This window comes from Salmo salar, chromosome 01 (assembly GCF_965601325.2).
Source record: "Salmo salar chromosome 01, fSalSal1, whole genome shotgun sequence".
Lineage (NCBI taxonomy): Eukaryota > Metazoa > Chordata > Actinopteri > Salmoniformes > Salmonidae > Salmo > Salmo salar.
This window is the reverse complement of record NC_138291.1, coordinates 106223848-106243322: the sequence shown is the minus strand read 5'-3', so window position 1 is coordinate 106243322 and position 19475 is coordinate 106223848. Positions and strand designations below refer to the sequence as shown.

At 47.8% G+C, this 19475-nt stretch overlaps 1 protein-coding gene across 1 annotated transcript in view; it reads left to right on the top strand.

The window, feature by feature from the left end:
- LOC106562888 (neutral amino acid transporter A) overlaps window positions 1-19475 on the top strand; it is a 73190-nt gene that overhangs the window by 35871 nt on the left and 17844 nt on the right. The window contains exons 3-7 of the mRNA XM_045687163.2: window positions 1253-1318; window positions 5870-6036; window positions 6391-6624; window positions 14900-15094; window positions 16177-16311. Of these exons, the coding sequence (XP_045543119.2) occupies window positions 1253-1318; window positions 5870-6036; window positions 6391-6624; window positions 14900-15094; window positions 16177-16311 (797 nt within the window). The remainder of the gene's footprint in view (window positions 1-1252; window positions 1319-5869; window positions 6037-6390; window positions 6625-14899; window positions 15095-16176; window positions 16312-19475) is intronic.

Below are 19475 nucleotides of genomic sequence, written 5' to 3'. Positions count from 1 at the left end.
GGGTAGGGGGTCCGCTGAACGGCAGTGGGGGTCCAGATCTTTCAGAGCGCAGGGCCTCAATGGACAGAGAGGAAAAAGGAGTGTGTGTGTGTGTGTGTGAACAGGGAGAAGGGTCTCTGCCATTGTCTGCTGGTCTCTGGCTGCCAGGTCCTCCACCACATCTCTGAAGCTGCTTTGTGTCTCTGCTGGTCTCTGGCTGCCAGGTCTTCTCAGCCACAGCTCTGAAGCTGCTTTGTGTCTCTGGCTGCCAGGTCCTCTCCACCACAACTCTGAAGCTGCTTTGTGTCTCTGGCTGCCAGGTCCTCTCCACCACAGCTCTGAAGCTGCTTTGTGTCTCTGCTGGTCTCTGGCTGCCAGGTCCTCCACCACATCTCTGAAGCTGCTTTGTGTCTCTGCTGGTCTCTGGCTGCCAGGTCCTCCACCACATCTCTGAAGCTGCTTTGTGTCTCTGCTGGTCTCTGACTGCCAGGTCCTCCACCACATCTCTGAAGCTGCTTTGTGTCTCTGCTGGTCTCTGGCTGCCAGGTCCTCTCTACCACATCTCTGAAGCTGCTTTTTTTATTTTATTTTTTTATCAGAAACTAAATATGTATCTGAAACAGGCATTCATCAGCACAGGAACTAAAGACATCTCTGAAACAGGCATTCATCAGCACAGGAACTAAAGACACATATCTGAAACAGGCATTCATCAGCACAGGAACTAAAGACATATCTGAAACAGGCATTCATCAGCACAGGAACTAAAGACACATATATGAAACAGGCATTCATCAGCACAGGAACTAAAGACATATCTGAAACAGGCATTCATCAGCACAGGAACTAAAGACACATATCTGAAACAGGCATTCATCAGCACAGGAACTAAAGACATCTCTGAAACAGGGTCTCGGCTGCTTAGTGTTTGCATGTTCTGGTGCTAAGCTGTTATTTATTGAAGGGTATAAAACATAGAATGTAGAGTTCAGAAGGAACACAATCATAGAGCTAGAATGGAAAAATGACTCATGGTTTTAGCTTTCATTCCCACCCGATCTGAAGGATATTGGAGCAAACCTTGCACAGGTGCAAACGCTTAATACATCTGACAATAAATACCTGATCATAAGTACTTTAATATAACTAGTTACTTGTTTATGAATGGCTTTGTTAACATACATGTACTTCCAAATAATTGTTGTTTAAATAAAGTTATTACTTTTTAAAATATTCTATTCATGTTTTCTCTGTCTCTTCCTCCATGTCACAGTATGCCACTGATTACAAGATGGTTGCTGTGGGAAACGACACCAATGGAACCATCCTCTACCAGAAGGTACTGATTATGACATCCCTCATAGTTGTTGGTTTGTTTGTTTGTTAGGATCTCATTTAGCCTCTCATGGGCGGTTCATCCAAGAAAAACTAAAATTCAAAACGAATGACAACTTTTAAGGAAGTGGAATTACAACCACAGTACAGTAAGAACAAAGACACATTGGAAACATACACTATAAAAGAACAGGTGTCTGTGTTGGAGATGGTTGAGGGCGCTGTTCCACAGACAGGAGAGATCTGGTCCACGGACAGGAGGGATCTGGTCCACGGACAGGAGGGGGCTGGTCCACGGACAGGAGGGGGCTGGTCCACGGACAGGAGGGGGCTGGTCCACGGACAGGAGGGGGCTGGTCCACGGACAGGAGGGATCTGGTCCACGGACAGGAGGGATCTGGTCCACGGACAGGAGGGATCTGGTCCACGGACAGGAGGGGGGCGGTCCACGGACAGGAGGGGGCTGGTCCACGGACAGGAGGGATCTGGTCCACGGACAGGAGGGATCTGGTCCACAGACAGGAGGGGGCTGGTCCACGGACAGGAGGGATCTGGTCCACGGACAGGAGGGATCTGGTCCACGGACAGGAGGGATCTGGTCCACGGACAGGAGGGGGCTGGTCCACGGACAGGAGCGATCTGGTCCCCGGACAGGAGGGATCTGGTCCACGGACAGGAGGGATCTGGTCCACGGACAGGAGGGGGCTGGTCCACGGACAGGAGCGATCTGGTCCACGGACAGGAGGGATCTGGTCCACGGACAGGAGGGATCTGGTCCACGGACAGGAGGGGGCTGGTCCACGGACAGGACAAATAACGAAACCGATAGGAAGAAAGTGGAAATGGAGTGAAGATCCTAGTCAGCATATTCTGGGTCTGTTATTGAGGGTACGTCCCAAACAGCCCTGGGTCTGTTAATGGGGGCACGTCCCAAACAGCCCTGGGTCTGTTAATGGGGGTACGTCCCAAACAGCCCTGGGTCTGTTATTGGGGGTACGTCCCAAACAGCCCTGGGTCTGTTATTGGGGGCACGTCCCAAACAGCCCTGGGTCTGTTAATGGGGGTACGTCCCAAACAGCCCTGGGTCTGTTATTGGGGGTACGTCCCAAACAGCCCTGGGTCTGTTAATGGGGGCACGTCCCAAACAGCCCTGGGTCTGTTATTGGGGGCACGTCCCAAACAGCCCTGGGTCTGTTAATGGGGGTACGTCCCAAACAGCCCTGGTTCTGTTATTGGGGGTACGTCCCAAACAGCCCTGGGTCTGTTAATGGGGGCACGTCCCAAACAGGCCTGGGTATGTTAATGGGGGCACGTCCCAAACAGCCCTGGGTCTGTTATTGGGGGCACGTCCCAAACAGCCCTGGGTCTGTTATTGGGGGTACGTCCCAAACAGCCCTGGGTCTGTTATTGGGGGTACGTCCCAAACAGCCCTGGGTCTGTTATTGGGGGCACGTCCCAAACAGCCCTGGGTCTGTTAATGGGGGCACGTCCCAAACAGCCCTGGGTCTGTTAATGGGGGCACGTCCCAAACAGCCCTGGGTCTGTTATTGGGGGTACGTCCCAAACAGCCCTGGGTCTGTTATTGGGGGCACGTCCCAAACACCTATGAGAGACCAGTGGGAGGACAGCAAACACAGAAGAGGAGCACAACGTGTTGTACAACGTACTGTACACACACACTGTTCTATGGTTCACTGTCCAATGGTGAAGACACTTATCACAATACACTACGCAAGTGACCATCCGTTTCCATAGCAACACACATAGCAACATCACTGGAGCCTGGTAACAAACAGAAAGGACTCAATACAAGTTTAACGGTTCTTTCTTTAAAAAGTGATCAGTGATGAACCGTTCAGGGATCAGTATTCATCCACATCCATAACCCTGATCAGACCAAGCTACTCTGTTGTGATGTCAATGTCAGTCACTGTCCTGTGTTTGTTGAGTTATGTCATGTGTCATATGTCATATGTCATGCATAAACAATCAAACCGTAAATATGGTTACAAGGAAATGATAGGGGAGGTTCCCTAGTGGGCTAAGCCGATATGACGGCTTGGTGGACAAAGGGAAGTGGATGTGGACTGAGAAGGGCGGGAATTACAAGTCACTAAACAGTTGATAATTATTAATTGAAATGCTAATCCTTTGCACATGCACGCTCACTCATTCGGGAATCATTGCAATCAATATATATTTACGCTCAGTGTGTTGTCAGAGATCTCTGTTGGAATCGTCCGTCTTTCTGTTGGAAAGTTCATCCGCTCGTCTCTCCATCTGCTTCTAAGAAGTCTTTCGTGGTTACAAAGGACACTTCAGAGTCCCATTCAGAAATGTTCTTATAGAATAGATGTTTTGGCGGTTGTCAGTCTTCGCATCTCAGGTTAACATAGTTTCTAGCTGCAGACTAGTAATTAGTATCTAAGATTTGCTCTTATTCTGTCGGGATCGATAGTTTCAGTTTCAACAACCATTACAACCTTAGCTTATACTGAGGTTTTTGTGGTCTCTACTCAAACCTTTGCCCTCTCGGTGATCGAGGTACACATGGTCTCAAGAGGATTTCTCCAGGTGGGGGTTTTATTCGGAACAGTAGAAAAGGACTGTCCCATAACGCCAGATCAATGTCTGTGCTCATGGGGCGGGCCAATGACTTAGTTAAACTTTAAAGGGAATACAATTCTCTCACGTTAATGGTTCAACATCACCTTACATAATTTCACAAATAGTTTCATCTTTACTCATTCATTTTATACAATAATTAGATGCAAACCTCATAACGGAGGCTAATGTATAAACAGAGTTGTGGTAATGTGGCTGTATCGTCTTTCATGAGGTCACAAACATTAAACAAAACAGACCGGTCGTAGCTGGCTTCTCCACCGACCGTTTACACATTCTCCAAAACATGGATATTGTTCAGTTCTCAAGTTCTGTGATGTAGAAGAAGTTCCTTTGTTCTACTGTGAAACTCTCTCTATACTGCATGGCCCTGAGGAGAGTCTCCTCATGGAATTTACGACCTGAGATAACAGAACCTGGGTGTAGGAGGGAGAGAGAGGTGATAAGAGAGAGGGGGAGGGTACTCGCTATACCCAAAGAGGGCAATGTCATGACACGTGTCATATTCAGCCCTCATATAGCCAGGCAGGCCTGGACTGTTGGCCAGCTAGCATGTTAGTTTGACCAACGACTCTGATTTTAAGAGAGAGATAGAGTTTGAGCAATGACTCTGCCTCTAAGAGAGAGAGAGAGAGAGAGTCCAAACAGGGAACCCTGGTCTGGCACGGTCCGAGGATGGATTCCTGGAGCACCCTGGGCCAGATACACTCAGACGTAGTGGCTGGTTGGCATTGCTGAGTGTGTGTTTGTCTGTGTGTATGCGTGCATGTGTACAGAGCTGGGGTGAGAAGGTCAATCATCGCTACAGGAAAATGTGGTGACACAGAATTCTTTATCTGTTTTTATTTCTGTGTGAATTTCAGAAGACGTTTGGGGAAGAAAAAAAAAACGGAGAAGAGATTCTGTCACCAAGATACTTAAATCTTGGTCCAGTCAGCACAGATGATATGAGCTCCCAGCATTGTAGTCGGCTTGGAACGTGACAATTTTTCTGACTTGTTGACTTGACCTCCAAGCGAGGCTGGAAGGACGCCCAGCTATGTCATCACTCAGCTGGGTAGTTTTGCCCAGCCGTCACAGGGCCCGCAGAGGAAGAGAAGACGGGAATCAGGGACTGGGAGGGGTGACAAGGATTGGAGGGCCAGTCCCTTCTGGGGCCAGACCCTTTCTGAATCACCCTCTTGTACCCAGCTGCCAGACTGACAAGGGCATACGTTCCAAATGGCACTCTATTACCTATATAGTGCACTACTTTAACCAGGGCTCTATATAGTGCACTACTTTTAACCAGGGCTCTATGATGATTTATAGGGATTAGGGTACCATTTGGGACACTCATAGAAATGTTTGGCTCATTCATTGGCAGAGAATTACCAGTCTATGAGGGGTACTGATGAACAGACATGGCAGACCCTCCTCCGACCAGTGCCAATAGTGGTGGGTCCCCCATGAAGGGGTCAATGGGAGCATAGCTCTTTTCTCTGGGCTGAATATCATCTGAGGAGGCTATTTAAATGGTAGCCTACTGAATCAAATAAAATGAAAGGCTATGTTCTGATTTCTATTTGCTGATGTTCTGTGTTTTGATATTCTGTGTTATGATGTTCTGATGTTTTATGTTCTATTTTGTGTTTTGATATTCTGTGTTATGATGTTCTGATGTTTTATGTTCTATTTTGTGTTTTGATATTCTGTGTTATGATGTTCTGATGTTTTATGTTCTATTTTGTGTTTTGATATTCTGTGTTATGATGTTCTGATGTTTTATGTTCTATTTTGTGTTTTGATATTCTGTGTTATGATGTTCTGATGTTTTATGTTCTATTTTGTGTTTTGATATTCTGTGTTATGATGTTCTGTGTTTTGATTTTTTTTCTTTTTTTAAATAACATCCATACATAAACAAAAGTGTGTTATGTGTTCTATGTAGGTTCCTGTGGGCACAGAACCAGATGGTATGAACATCTTGGGCCTGGTTCTCTTTGCCATGGTGTTCGGGGTGGCACTGAGGAAGCTGGGAGAGGAGGGGGAGGAGCTCATACGCTTCTTCAACGCTTTCAATGAAGCCACCATGGTACTGGTGTCCTGGATCATGTGGTGAGTGACCTTAAACAACCCAGATCATGTGATTAGCCTCTCCTGGTTCCCAAGACTATTCCCAAGGGAAACAAGAGGAGCTTCTGATGGCTCACTAGATAAAGTCTGTACTGTTTATTCCTTAAGAACTGCAGGAGGTGTTGGAGCCTGCTGACGCTATGCATTTGACACTGAAATGAGAAGCTACTTTTTGACTGGGAAGCTGCCTACTTATGTTGAATCAAATTAAACATTTAATTACATTTCTGATAAATGTTTTAGCTTTTTCTTTCATATAAATCTGCAGCAAAAATAAATATTCTGTTAGTCATCACCTCACCAAATGGTATACTTTCGATATTTCTCCTACCTCAGGTACGTCCCGTTCGGCATCATGTTCCTGGTGGGTAGTAAGATTGTGGAAATGGAGGATGTGGTTCTGTTGGTGACCAGTCTGGGGAAATACATATTCGCCTCCGTCCTGGGTCATATCATCCACGGGGGGGTCGTCCTGCCTCTCATCTACTTTGGGTTCACACGCAAGAACCCCTTCAGCTTCCTGTCCGGCCTCATCACGCCCTTCACCACCGCCTTTGCCACCTGCTCCAGGTAGGCCTCTGTTACTGTATCCCTTCACCAGTCCAGGTACTATCCCTCCACCAGTCTAGGTACTATCCCTCCACCAGTACTATCCCTCTGCCTGTCCAGGTACTATCCCCTGCCTGTCCAGGTACTATCCCTCTGCCTGTCCAGGTACTATCCCCTGCCTGTCCAGGTACTATCCCTCTGCCTGTCCGGGTACTATCCCTCTGCCTGTCCAGGTACTATCCCCTGCCTGTCCGGGTACTATCCCCTGCCTGTCCAGGTACTATCCCCTGCCTGTCCGGGTACTATCCCTCTGCCTGTCCAGGTACTATCCCCTGCCTGTTCAGGTACTATCCCTCTGCCTGTCCGGGTACTATCCCTCTGCATGTCCAGGTACTATCCCTCTGCCTGTCCAGGTACTATCCCCTGCCTGTCCAGGTACTATCCCTCTGCCTGTCCGGGTACTATCCCTCTGCCTGTCCAGGTACTAGGTATTCCTCCACCTACCTGTCTAGGGAAGATGTGACAACATAATAATCTAGAGGCGAAAGAAACGCACACCAATTTAGGCGAGGTGCTGGTTAGCGGAGTAGAACACTTGAAAAACGTTTCGACAGACAAGCTGTCTTCATCAGGGTATAATGACAAACACTGCAGGGTGACTCGTTTATATAATGTCAAAGGATATCATTGGTTAATTCTCAGATATAGAAATAACATATCAAAAACATGAATGGATAGCATACAATCATAGATACAATTTGGCTACATAGGCCTACAACATTTACAATAATCACAAGAATGCCTTCAGATCAAAGTCTACATTGAGACCGAAGGGAGCAAGAGTCTTTAAATTAAAGATCCAGGCAGCCTCTCGTTTTAACAATAAATTGTCGAGGTCATACCCTCTCCTAGTGGTTTGCTTCCAAAAAGTGGGCCGTAACTGGGTAAATCGAGTTTTATCACCTAATGGTGCTACGATGCTCCAAGATTCGTACCTTTAATTCAAGCTTTGTTTTACCCACATCATTTTTACCACAAGGACAAGTTATAAGATAAATAACTGCCTTAGTGGAGCACGTAATAACACCTTTGATTGGGATCTGTTTCCCTGTTAGGGGGTATTTGAAGGATCTACATTTATAAGTGCCATTGCATTGAGCACAGCCATTACACTTGTAGTTTCCATCCAGTAGGGGTGCAAATAGATGTTGTGTAGGGATATCTTGGGGTGGTAAAATCAGAGTTTACCAATTGATCTCTGAGATTTCTTCGGCGCTAGAATACGATCAAGGGAGGCTCCGAAACCACATTACTGATACTGTCATCGGAGCTTAGAATGTGCCAATGTTTGTGAACGATTCCCTTAATTTGTTCAGAGCACTTTGAATAGCGGGTAGTTAGAATGCAAGAATGCTTCTTTTTGCAAGACTGTCCTTGAAAAAGATCATGTCTCGGTTTGTTTAGAATTTTCTCAATGGCAGTATTAATCTGACCATTTTTGTACCCCTTCTCCTTTAATTTTCTTTGCGTCTCAGCCATATTTCTGTCCAAATCTGATTTGTTTTTTGCAAATTCTTTTGATTGGACAGAATTGGCTGTAGGGCAGACTGTTTTTCAAGGGAAGCGGGTGACAACTATCAGCCCTCAACAAACTGTTACGATCAGTAGGTTTCCTGTAAAGATCAGTGTATAGAACATTATCCTCACACAGGATCAGAAGATCAAGGAAACTGATTTGACGTGTATCAGATTGCATAGTAAATCTCAGATGCTCAGAACAAGAGTTAAGAAAAGCATGGAACGCCTGGAGCTGTTTTGCATCACCCCTCCATTGAACAAAAATATCATCAATATGCCGTTTCCAAATAATGATGTTATGCAAGAAAACCTTTTTTTTGAGAGGATGGAAAATGGCCTGTTTCTCCATGTAGCCCACATACAAATTAGCATAGTTAGGAACCATGGGGGATCCCATAGCAGTACCCTTCGTCTGAATAAAGAAATCACTTAGAAACATGAAGTAGTTGTGTGTGAGTACTATTTCAGCCAGTGTTATAATGCAGCACTGGAAGGTAGTTCATTAGAGTCACGATGCAGAAGAAAATGTTCCATAGCTTCAATACCGCCCTTGTGTGGAATATTTGTGTATAATGACTCAACATCAAAAGTCAAAAGTCGTCAGGGAGAGGATCAAGAGATTCAATAATAGAGATCATACTGCTGGTGAAATGGGGCAGTGGGGTCACTTCTGAGTTTCTTGTAAAAGGTGTTGTCAAACAGTTGTCTATGACACTCATTTACATAAACAGTCCTATCCATGAGTACAACCGACCCACCCTTATCAGCAGGGAGGGTAAGGACTGACGTATCGGATTGTACAACCGACCAACCCTTATCAGCAGGGAGGGTAAGGACTGACGTATCGGATTGTACAACCGACCCACCCTTATCAGCAGGGAGGGTAAGGACTGACGTATCGGATTGTACCACCGACCCACCCTTATCAGCAGGGGGGTAAGGACTGACGTATCGGATTGTACAACCGACCCACCCTTATCAGCAGGGAGGGTAAGGACTGACGTATCGGATTGTACAACCGACCCACCCTTATCAGCAGGGAGGGTAAGGACTGACGTATCGGATTGTACCACCGACCCACCCTTATCAGCAGGGGGGTAAGGACTGACATATCGGATTGTACAACCGACCCACCCTTATCAGCAGGGAGGGTAAGGACTGACGTATCGGATTGTACCACCGACCCACCCTTATCAGCAGGGAGGGTAAGGACTGACGTATCGGATTGTACCACCGACCCACCCTTATCAGCAGGGAGGGTAAGGACTGACGTATCGGATTGTACCACCGACCCACCCTTATCAGCAGGGAGGGTAAGGACTGACGTATCGGATTGTACTACCGACCCACCCTTATCAGCAGGGAGGGTAAGGACTGACGTATCGGATTGTACAACCGACCCACCCTTATCAGCAGGGGGGTAAGGACTGACGTATCGGATTGTACAACCGACCCACCCTTATCAGCAGGGGGGTAAGGACTGACGTATCGGATTGTAAATCAAGCAAAGCTTGTTTTTCATTCTAAGGTAAATTATGGAAGATATGTACTCCTGTTTGTTCTTAAGGAGATTAACAAAATCTTTTTCAACAAGTCTGCAATATTTCTCCATAGATGGATTGCGATTGGCTGGAGGTACAAAATAACTCTTACTTCTAAAAGGAGTCAGAGTATGTGCAAGTGAGCAACCTACATGTTCAGTAGAAATATCACGATTACGGGAGCTAAAGTATTGCCTTAAATGGATGTTAACCTTAACATCGAAATCGTTGCACTGAGGTACAACAGATAACCCTTTATTAAGCAAGGAGACATGGGCAGGGCTCAATATCTTGCTTGATAAATTGAAGACACTCAGTTTCGTGGGTTCTGGGACAGTGTGAACGGTCCCCTCTGCCTCTGGTAGTTGTTTGTTCTTACCCCGTTGGGAGCGGCATCTCGTCGGTGCGCCTGTCTGCGGCCACCTCCGCGCTTCCGTCGGCCCAGGCTCTCGTTGGATAAAAAACTGTCACTGGAAGCAGATGAGGCGCTGGTTGTAGTGTTGGTCAGACGGGGGTGGATAGAAGGAAGCAGATGAGGCGCTGGTTGTAGAGTGTTGGTCAGACGGGGGTGGATAGAAGGAAGCAGATGAGGCGCTGGTTGTAGAGCGTTGGTCGGACGGGGGTGGATAGAAGGAAGCAGATGAGGCGCTGGTTGTAGAGCGTTGGTCCGACGGGGGTGGATAGAAGGAAGCAGATGAGGCGCTGGTTGTAGAGCGTTGGTCAGATGGGGGTGGATAGAAGGAAGCAGATGAGGCGCTGGTTGTAGAGCGTTGGTCAGATGGGGGTGGATAGAAGGAAGCAGATGAGGCGCTGGTTGTAGAGCATTGGTCAGACGGGGGTGGATAGAAGGAAGCAGATGAGGCGCTGGTTGTAGAGCGTTGGTCAGACGGGGGTGGATAGAAGGAAGCAGATGAGGCGCTGGTTGTAGAGCGTTGGTCAGACGGGGGTGGATAGAAGGAAGCAGATGAGGCGCTGGTTGTAGAGCGTTGGTCAGACGGGGGTGGATAGAAGGAAGCAGATGAGGCGCTGGTTGTAGTGTTGGTCAGACGGGGGTGGATAGAAGGAAGCAGATGAGGCGCTGGTTGTAGAGCATTGGTCAGACGGGGGTGGATAGAAGGAAGCAGATGAGGCACTGGTTGTAGAGCGTTGGTCAGACGGGGGTGGATAGAAGGAAGCAGATGAGGCGCTGGTTGTAGAGCGTTGGTCAGACGGGGGTGGATAGAAGGAAGCAGATGAGGCGCTGGTTGTAGTGTTGGTCAGACGGGGGTGGATAGAAGGAAGCAGATGAGGCGCTGGTTGTAGTGTTGGTCAGACGGGGGTGGATAGAAGGAAGCAGATGAGGCGCTGGTTGTAGTAGCGTTGGTCAGACGGGGGTGGATAGAAGGAAGCAGATGAGGCGCTGGTTGTAGAGCGTTGGTCAGACGGGGGTGGATAGAAGGAAGCAGATGAGGCGCTGGTTGTAGAGCGTTGGTCAGACGGGGGTGGATAGAAGGAAGCAGATGAGGCGCTGGTTGTAGAGCGTTGGTCTGACGGGGGTGGATAGAAGGAAGCAGATGAGGCGCTGGTTGTAGAGCGTTGGTCAGACGGGGGTGGATAGAAGGAAGCAGATGAGGCGCTGGTTGTAGAGCGTTGGTCAGACGGGGGTGGATAGAAGGAAGCAGATGAGGCGCTGGTTGTAGTGTTGGTCAGACGGGGTGGATAGAAGGAAGCAGATGAGGCGCTGGTTGTAGTGTTGGTCAGACGGGGGTGGATAGAAGGAAGCAGATGAGGCGCTGGTTGTAGAGCGTTGGTCAGACGGGAGTTGGATAGAAGGAAGCAGATGAGGCGCTGGTTGTAGAGCGTTGGTCGGACGGGGGTGGATAGAAGGAAGCAGATGAGGCGCTGGTTGTAGAGCGTTGGTCAGACGGGGGTGGATAGAAGGAAGCAGATGAGGCGCTGGTTGTAGTGTTGGTCAGACGGGGGTGGATAGAAGGAAGCAGATGAGGCGCTGGTTGTAGTGTTGGTCAGACGGGGGTGGATAGAAGGAAGCAGATGAGGCGCTGGTTGTAGAGCGTTGGTCAGACGGGGGTGGATAGAAGGAAGCAGATGAGGCGCTGGTTGTAGAGCGTTGGTCAGACGGGGGTGGATAGAAGGAAGCAGATGAGGCGCTGGTTGTAGTGCGTTGGTCAGACGGGGGTGGATAGAAGGAAGCAGATGAGGCCCTGGTTGTAGAGCGTTGGTCAGACGGGGGTGGATAGAAGGAAGCAGATGAGGCGCTGGTTGTAGTGTTGGTCAGACGGGGGTGGATAGAAGGAAGCAGATGAGGCGCTGGTTGTAGTGTTGGTCAGACGGGGGTGGATAGAAGGAAGCAGCATCCCTCCTGCGTCTGTCATGGAGAGGAGGAGCAGGACCTCTTGTCAGGGTTTCTCCAGAAGTAGACTTTATCCTCGGCCTTGTCTTTTTTGTCTTGGTTGATTTTAAGTTCCTTTATTTCTGTAGACAACTTGTCCTGGAGCGCTTGGTTAGTTGTCATCAGTTCATTGAATATGACATCATCATTAACGGCTCCTTGCAGAGCTGTGCGTTTCTCTTCAATCGTGTTATCCATTTCAATCAAATGCTTTTTCAACTGGTCAACAATTAATGTCATTAAATCCATCGATCATTTGTTCAGGATGGCACACCAGCGCTCCCAGAAATCATCTGTGTGCTGTCCCAAAGATGGTTATTTTTGACACCTGAGTCCCTGTGGAATAATGCCTTGACGCCCATAATCACTAAGAGTGACTACATGTAGATACGTTCTCGTCTGGCGCTTAGATAAGTGTAACAGTTCTTTCGAGAGGTCAGAATTACCCCCGGCATGTCAAAAAGGGACTCCCATACAATGATTTTATCATGTTCCCTTTGGCTGTATTCAAAGTCATCTTGTTTGGGTCTTTGACCAGTGTCAAGAAGATAATTATCATTCGGCATCGTTTAAGAGCTTTTTGCATAAGATTCAGATCAGCTCAAACATACAAAGCAGCCAATCAATGTATAAACATTAACAAACCAGTGTGACCTGGTTAACCAGTAAATCCCTCCACTTCTGTGAACCCAGTGTGACCTGATTACCCAGTAAATCCCTCCACCTCTGTGAACCCAGTGTGACCTGATTACCCAGTAAATCCCTCCACTTCTGTGAACCCAGTGTGACCTGATTACCCAGTAAATCCCTCCACTTCTGTGAACCCAGTGTGACCTGATTAACCAGTAAATCCCTCCACCTCTGTGAATCCAGTGTGACCTGATTACCCAGTAAATCCCTCCACCTCAGTGAACCCAGTGTGACCTGTTTACCCAGTAAATCCCTCCACTTCTGTGAACCCAGTGTGACCTGATTACCCAGTAAATCTCTCCACTTCTGTGAACCCAGTGTGACCTGATTACCCAGTAAATCTCTCCACTTCTGTGAACCCAGTGTGACCTGATTACCCAGTAAATCCCTCCACTTCTGTGAACCCAGTGTGACCTGATTACCCAGTAAATCCCTCCACTTCTATGAACCCAGTGTGACCTGATTACCCAGTAAATCCCTCCACTTCTATGAACCCAGTGTGACCTGATTACCCAGTAAATCCCTCCACTTCTGTGAACCCAGTGTGACCTGATTACCCAGTAAATCCCTCCACTTCTGTGAACCCAGTGTGACCTGATTACCCAGTAAATCCCTCCACCTCTATGAACCCAGTGTGACCTGATTACCCAGTAAATCCCTCCACTTCTGTGAACCCAGTGTGACCTGATTACCCAGTAAATCCCTCCACTTCTGTGAACCCAGTGTGACCTGATTACCCAGTAAATCCCTCCACTTCTGTGAACCCAGTGTGACCTGATTACCCAGTAAATCCCTCCACTTCTGTGAACCCAGTGTGACCTGATTACCCAGTAAATCCCTCCACTTCTGTGAATCCAGTGTGACCTGATTACCCAATAAATCCCTCCACCTCTGTGAACCCAGTGTGACCTGATTACCCAGTAAATCTCTCCACTTCTGTGAACCCAGTGTGACCTGATTACCCAGTAAATCCCTCCACCTCTATGAACCCAGTGTGACCTGATTACCCAGTAAATCCCTCCACTTCTGTGAACCCAGTGTGACCTGATTACCCAGTAAATCCCTCCACTTCTGTGAACCCAGTGTGACCTGATTACCCAGTAAATCCCTCCACTTCTATGAACCCAGTGTGACCTGATTACCCAGTAAATCCCTCCACTTCTGTGAACCCAGTGTGACCTGATTACCCAGTAAATCCCTCTACTTCTGTGAACCCAGTGTGACCTGATTACCCAGTAAATCCCTCCACCTCTATGAACCCAGTGTGACCTGATTACCCAGTAAATCCCTCCACTTCTGTGAACCCAGTGTGACCTGATTACCCAGTAAATCCCTCCACTTCTGTGAACCCAGTGTGACCTGATTACCCAGTAAATCCCTCCACCTCTATGAACCCAGTCCATTAGCAGTGCATTGCTAGCAGGCTTTGTCTCCAAGGCTTCACCCCACCCTATTCCCTCTATAGTGCACTACTTTTGACTAGAGCCTGAACATACACCTGGGCTCTGGTCAAAAGTAGTGCCATTTGGGACACAAACATTGTCTCCAAGTATCCTCTGCTGTAAGTAACCTGCTGTAAGTAGCCTGCTGTAAGTAACCTGCTGTAAGTAGCCTGCTGTAAGTAGCCTGCTGTAAGTAACCTAAACCTTTGGCTGAGTTGTTCCAACCTCAATCTTCAGACTCTGGACCCCACCACCTCTCTATCTAATCCATGGAGATCCAGGACATTCCTGGAGGGTCTTTACCATAGAAATAGAATGAGTAGAAGGGATGGTAACCTCTGACTTCTATTCATTCTAGTTCTGTGGTCTTTACCCTCTCTCTGTATGGAAGGGTTTTGGTTTAAGTTACACTACAATATGTTTTTCGGGTGGCTATCTCTCGCTCTCATTCTCTCTCTATTTCTCTCCCTCTCTCCCCTTCCTTCTCTTGCTATTCAATACATCTTCACTTGCAGAATACTCATGTAAATATTGTCAAAGCAGAGGAACTGAAGTTGCTAGTAAAGTACTGTAAAATGTTCCAGATGAATATGCTGTAATTTAACCACTGTATCTTACTGGTCCCTCCCTCCCTCCCTCCACCTCTCTCTCCTCAGCTCGGCGACCCTGCCCTCCATGATGAAGTGTGTAGAGGAGAACAACGGAGTGGACAAGCGGATCAGTCGTTTCATCCTTCCCATCGGAGCCACCGTCAACATGGACGGGGCGGCCATCTTCCAGTGCGTCGCGGCTGTCTTCATCGCTCAGCTCAACAACATAGAGCTCAACGCCGGTCAGATCTTCACCATCCTGTGAGTGGGGTGGGGTCAGAAGGAATGGTGGGTGGGGTCAGAAGGAATGGTGGAATGGTGGGTGGGGTCTGAAGGAATGGTGGAATGGTGGGTGGGGTCAGAAGGAATGGTGGAATAAATCAAATCAAATCAAATTTATTTTATTTATTTTTTTTATTTTTTTTTTTATTTTTTTTTTTATTTTTTTGTGGGGTCAGAAGGAATGGTGGGTGGGGTCAGAAGGAATGGTGGGTGGGGTCAGAAGGAATGGTGGAATAGTGGGGTCAGAAGGAATGGTGGGTGGGGTCAGAAGGAATGGTGGAATGGTGGGTGGGGTCAGAAGGAATGGTGGAATGGTGGGTGGGGTCAGAAGGAATGGTGGAATAGTGGGGTCAGAAGGAATGGTGGGTGGGGTCAGAAGGAATGGTGGAATGGTGGGTGGGGTCAGAAGGAATGGTGGAATAGTGGGGTCAGAAGGAATGGTGGGTGGGGTCAGAAGGAATGGTGGGTGGGGTCAGAAGGAAGGGTGGATGGGGACAGAAGGATGGGTGGATGGGGTCAGAAGGAAGGGTGGATGGGGTCAGAAGGAAGGGTGGATGGGGTCAGAAGGAAGGGTGGATGGGGTCAGAAGGAAGGGTGGATGGGGTCAGAAGGAAGGGTGGATGGCGACAGAAGGGATGGTGGGTGGCGACAGAAGGGATGGTGGGTGGGGTCAGAAGGGATGGTGGGTGGGGTCAGAAGGGATGGTGGGTGGGGTCAGAAGGGATGGTGGGTGGGGTCAGAAGGAAGGGTGGGTGGGGTCAGAAGGAAGGGTGGGTGGGTGGGGTCAGAAGGGATGGTGGGTGGGGTCAGAAGGAATGGTGGGTGGGGTCAGAAGGAAGGGTGGGTGGGGACAGAAGGAATGGTGGGTAGGGGGTTTGCAAAATTCCCAGGTTCCCAGGTTTTTCAGAAATTCCAGTTGGAAGATTCCCGGGAATCAGGAGGGAATAAGCAAGAAATCCAGATTACTACAACCTGGGAAATTTGGGAAAGTTAGTGGAATTTTGCAACCCTATGTCTGATGCGCTGACAAAGTATCACATGCAGTGGCTCTGTCCCCACAGTGTGACAGCCACAGCATCCAGTGTGGGCGCAGCAGGCATCCCAGCCGGGGGTATCATCACCATCGCCATCATCCTGGAGGCTATCGGCCTGCCCACCAACGACCTGTCACTCATGCTGGCCGTCGACTGGATCGTGTAAGTAACACATGTACAGTATAGAGAACCAATACAGCAAGCACACACGGACACACACAAACACACACACACACGCACACACAGGCAAGCACACACACACACACACACGTACACAGACAAGCACACACACACAGACAAGCACACACACACAGACAAGCACACACACACACATGGACAGACACACACATGCAGACAAGCACACATGGACACACACATTTATGTACATATGCATGGACATGCACACACACGTACAAACACACACGGACACAAACACACACACACACGGACACACACGGACACAAACACACACGCATAGACACACTCTTAATGTACTCACTCATTTTGGCCAGCTGCTATATCAAAATATCAGACGTTCATTCCAGTAACATACAGTAGACCTGTACAGTAGACCTATACAGTAGACCTATACAGTAGACCTATACAGTAGACCTGTACAGTAGACAGTAGACCGTAGACGTACAGTAGACAGTAGACCTGTACAGTAGACAGTAGACCTATACAGTAGACAGTAGACCTGTACAGTAGACAGTAGACCTGGACAGTAGACCTATACAGTAGACAGTAGACCTGTACAGTAGACAGTAGACCTGTACAGTAGACCTGTACAGTAGACCTATACAGTAGACAGTAGACCTGTACAGTAGACAGTAGACCTGTACAGTAGACAGTAGACCTGTACAGTAGACAGTAGACCTGTACAGTAGACCTGTACAGTAGACAGTAGACCTGTACAGTAGACAGTAGACCTGTACAGTAGACCTATACAGTAGACAGTAGACCTGTACAGTAGACCTGTACAGTAGACAGTAGACCTGTACAGTAGACAGTAGACCTGTACAGTAGACAGTAGACCTGTACAGTAGACCTGTACAGTAGACAGTAGACCTGTACAGTAGACAGTAGACCTGTACAGTAGACAGTAGACAGTAGACCTGTACAGTAGACAGTAGACCTGTACAGTAGACAGTAGACCTGTACAGTAGACCTATACAGTAGACCTGTACAGTAGACAGTAGACCTGTACAGTAGACAGTAGACCTGTACAGTAGACAGTAGACCTATACAGTAGACCTGTACAGTAGACAGTAGACCTGTACAGTAGACAGTAGACCTGTACAGTAGACCTGTACAGTAGACCTACAGTAGACCTGTACAGTAGACCTGTACAGTAGACAGTAGACCTGTACAGTAGACAGTAGACCTGTACAGTAGACAGTAGACCTGTACAGTAGACCTGTACAGTAGACAGTAGACCTGTACAGTAGACAGTAGACCTGTACAGTAGACCTGTACAGTAGACAGTAGACCTGTACAGTAGACAGTAGACCTGTACAGTAGACAGTAGACCTGTACAGTAGACCAGTAGACAGTAGACCTGTACAGTAGACAGTAGACCTGTACAGTAGACCTGTACAGTAGACAGTAGACCTGTACAGTAGACAGTAGACCTGTACAGTAGACCTGTACAGTAGACCTGTACAGTAGACAGTAGACCTGTACAGTAGACAGTAGACCTGTACAGTAGACAGTAGACCTGTACAGTAGACCTGTACAGTAGACAGTAGACCTGTACAGTAGACAGTAGACCTGTACAGTAGACAGTAGACCTGTACAGTAGACCTACAGTAGACAGTAGACCTGTACAGTAGACAGTAGACCTGTACAGTAGACCTGTACAGTAGACAGTAGACCTGTACAGTAGACAGTAGACCTGTACAGTAGACAGTAGACCTACAGTAGACCTGTACAGTAGACCTGTACAGTAGACAGTAGACCTGTACAGTAGACAGTAGACCTGTACAGTAGACCTGTACAGTAGACAGTAGACCTGTACAGTAGACAGTAGACCTGTACAGTAGACAGTAGACCTGTACAGTAGACCTGTACAGTAGACAGTAGACCTGTACAGTAGACAGTAGACCTGTACAGTAGACAGTAGACCTGTACAGTAGACCTGTACAGCTAGACAGTAGACCTGTACAGTAGACAGTAGACCTGTACAGTAGACAGTAGACCTATACAGTAGACCTATACAGTAGACCTGTACAGTAGACAGTAGACCTGTACAGTAGACAGTAGACCTGTACAGTAGACAGTAGACCTGTACAGTAGACAGTAGACCTGGACAGTAGACAGTAGACCTGTACAGTAGACCTGTACAGTAGACAGTAGACCTGTACAGTAGACAGTAGACCTGTACAGTAGACCTGTACAGTAGACAGTAGACCTGTACAGTAGACAGTAGACCTGTACAGTAGACCTGTACAGTAGACCTGTACAGTAGACAGTAGACCTGTACAGTAGACAGTAGACCTGTACAGTAGACAGTAGACCTGTACAGTAGACCTGTACAGTAGACAGTAGACCTGTACAGTAGACAGTAGACCTGTACAGTAGACCTGTACAGTAGACAGTAGACCTGTACAGTAGACAGTAGACCTGTACAGTAGACAGTAGACCTGTACAGTAGACCTGACAGTAGACCTGTACAGTAGACAGTAGACCTGTACAGTAGACCTGTACAGTAGACCTGTACAGTAGACAGTAGACCTGTACAGTAGACAGTAGACCTGTACAGTAGACAGTAGACCTGTACAGTAGACAGTAGACCTGTACAGTAGACCTGTACAGTAGACAGTAGACCTGTACAGTAGACAGTAGACCTGTACAGTAGACAGTAGACCTACGTAGACGTAGACAGTAGACCTGTACAGTAGACAGTAGACCTGTACAGTAGACCTGTACAGTAGACAGTAGACCTGTACAGTAGACAGTAGACCTGTACAGTAGACAGTAGACCTGTACAGTAGACAGTAGACCTGTACAGTAGACAGTAGACCTGTACAGTAGACCTAGACAGTAGACCTGTACAGTAGACAGTAGACCTGTACAGTAGACAGTAGACCTGTACAGTAGACAGTAGACCTGTACAGTAGACCTGTACAGTAGACAGTAGACCTGTACAGTAGACAGTAGACCTGTACAGTAGACAGTAGACCTGTACAGTAGACCTGTACAGTAGACAGTAGACCTGTACAGTAGACAGTAGACCTGTACAGTAGACCTGTACAGTAGACAGTAGACCTGTACAGTAGACAGTAGACCTATACAGTAGACAGTAGACCTGTACAGTAGACAGTAGA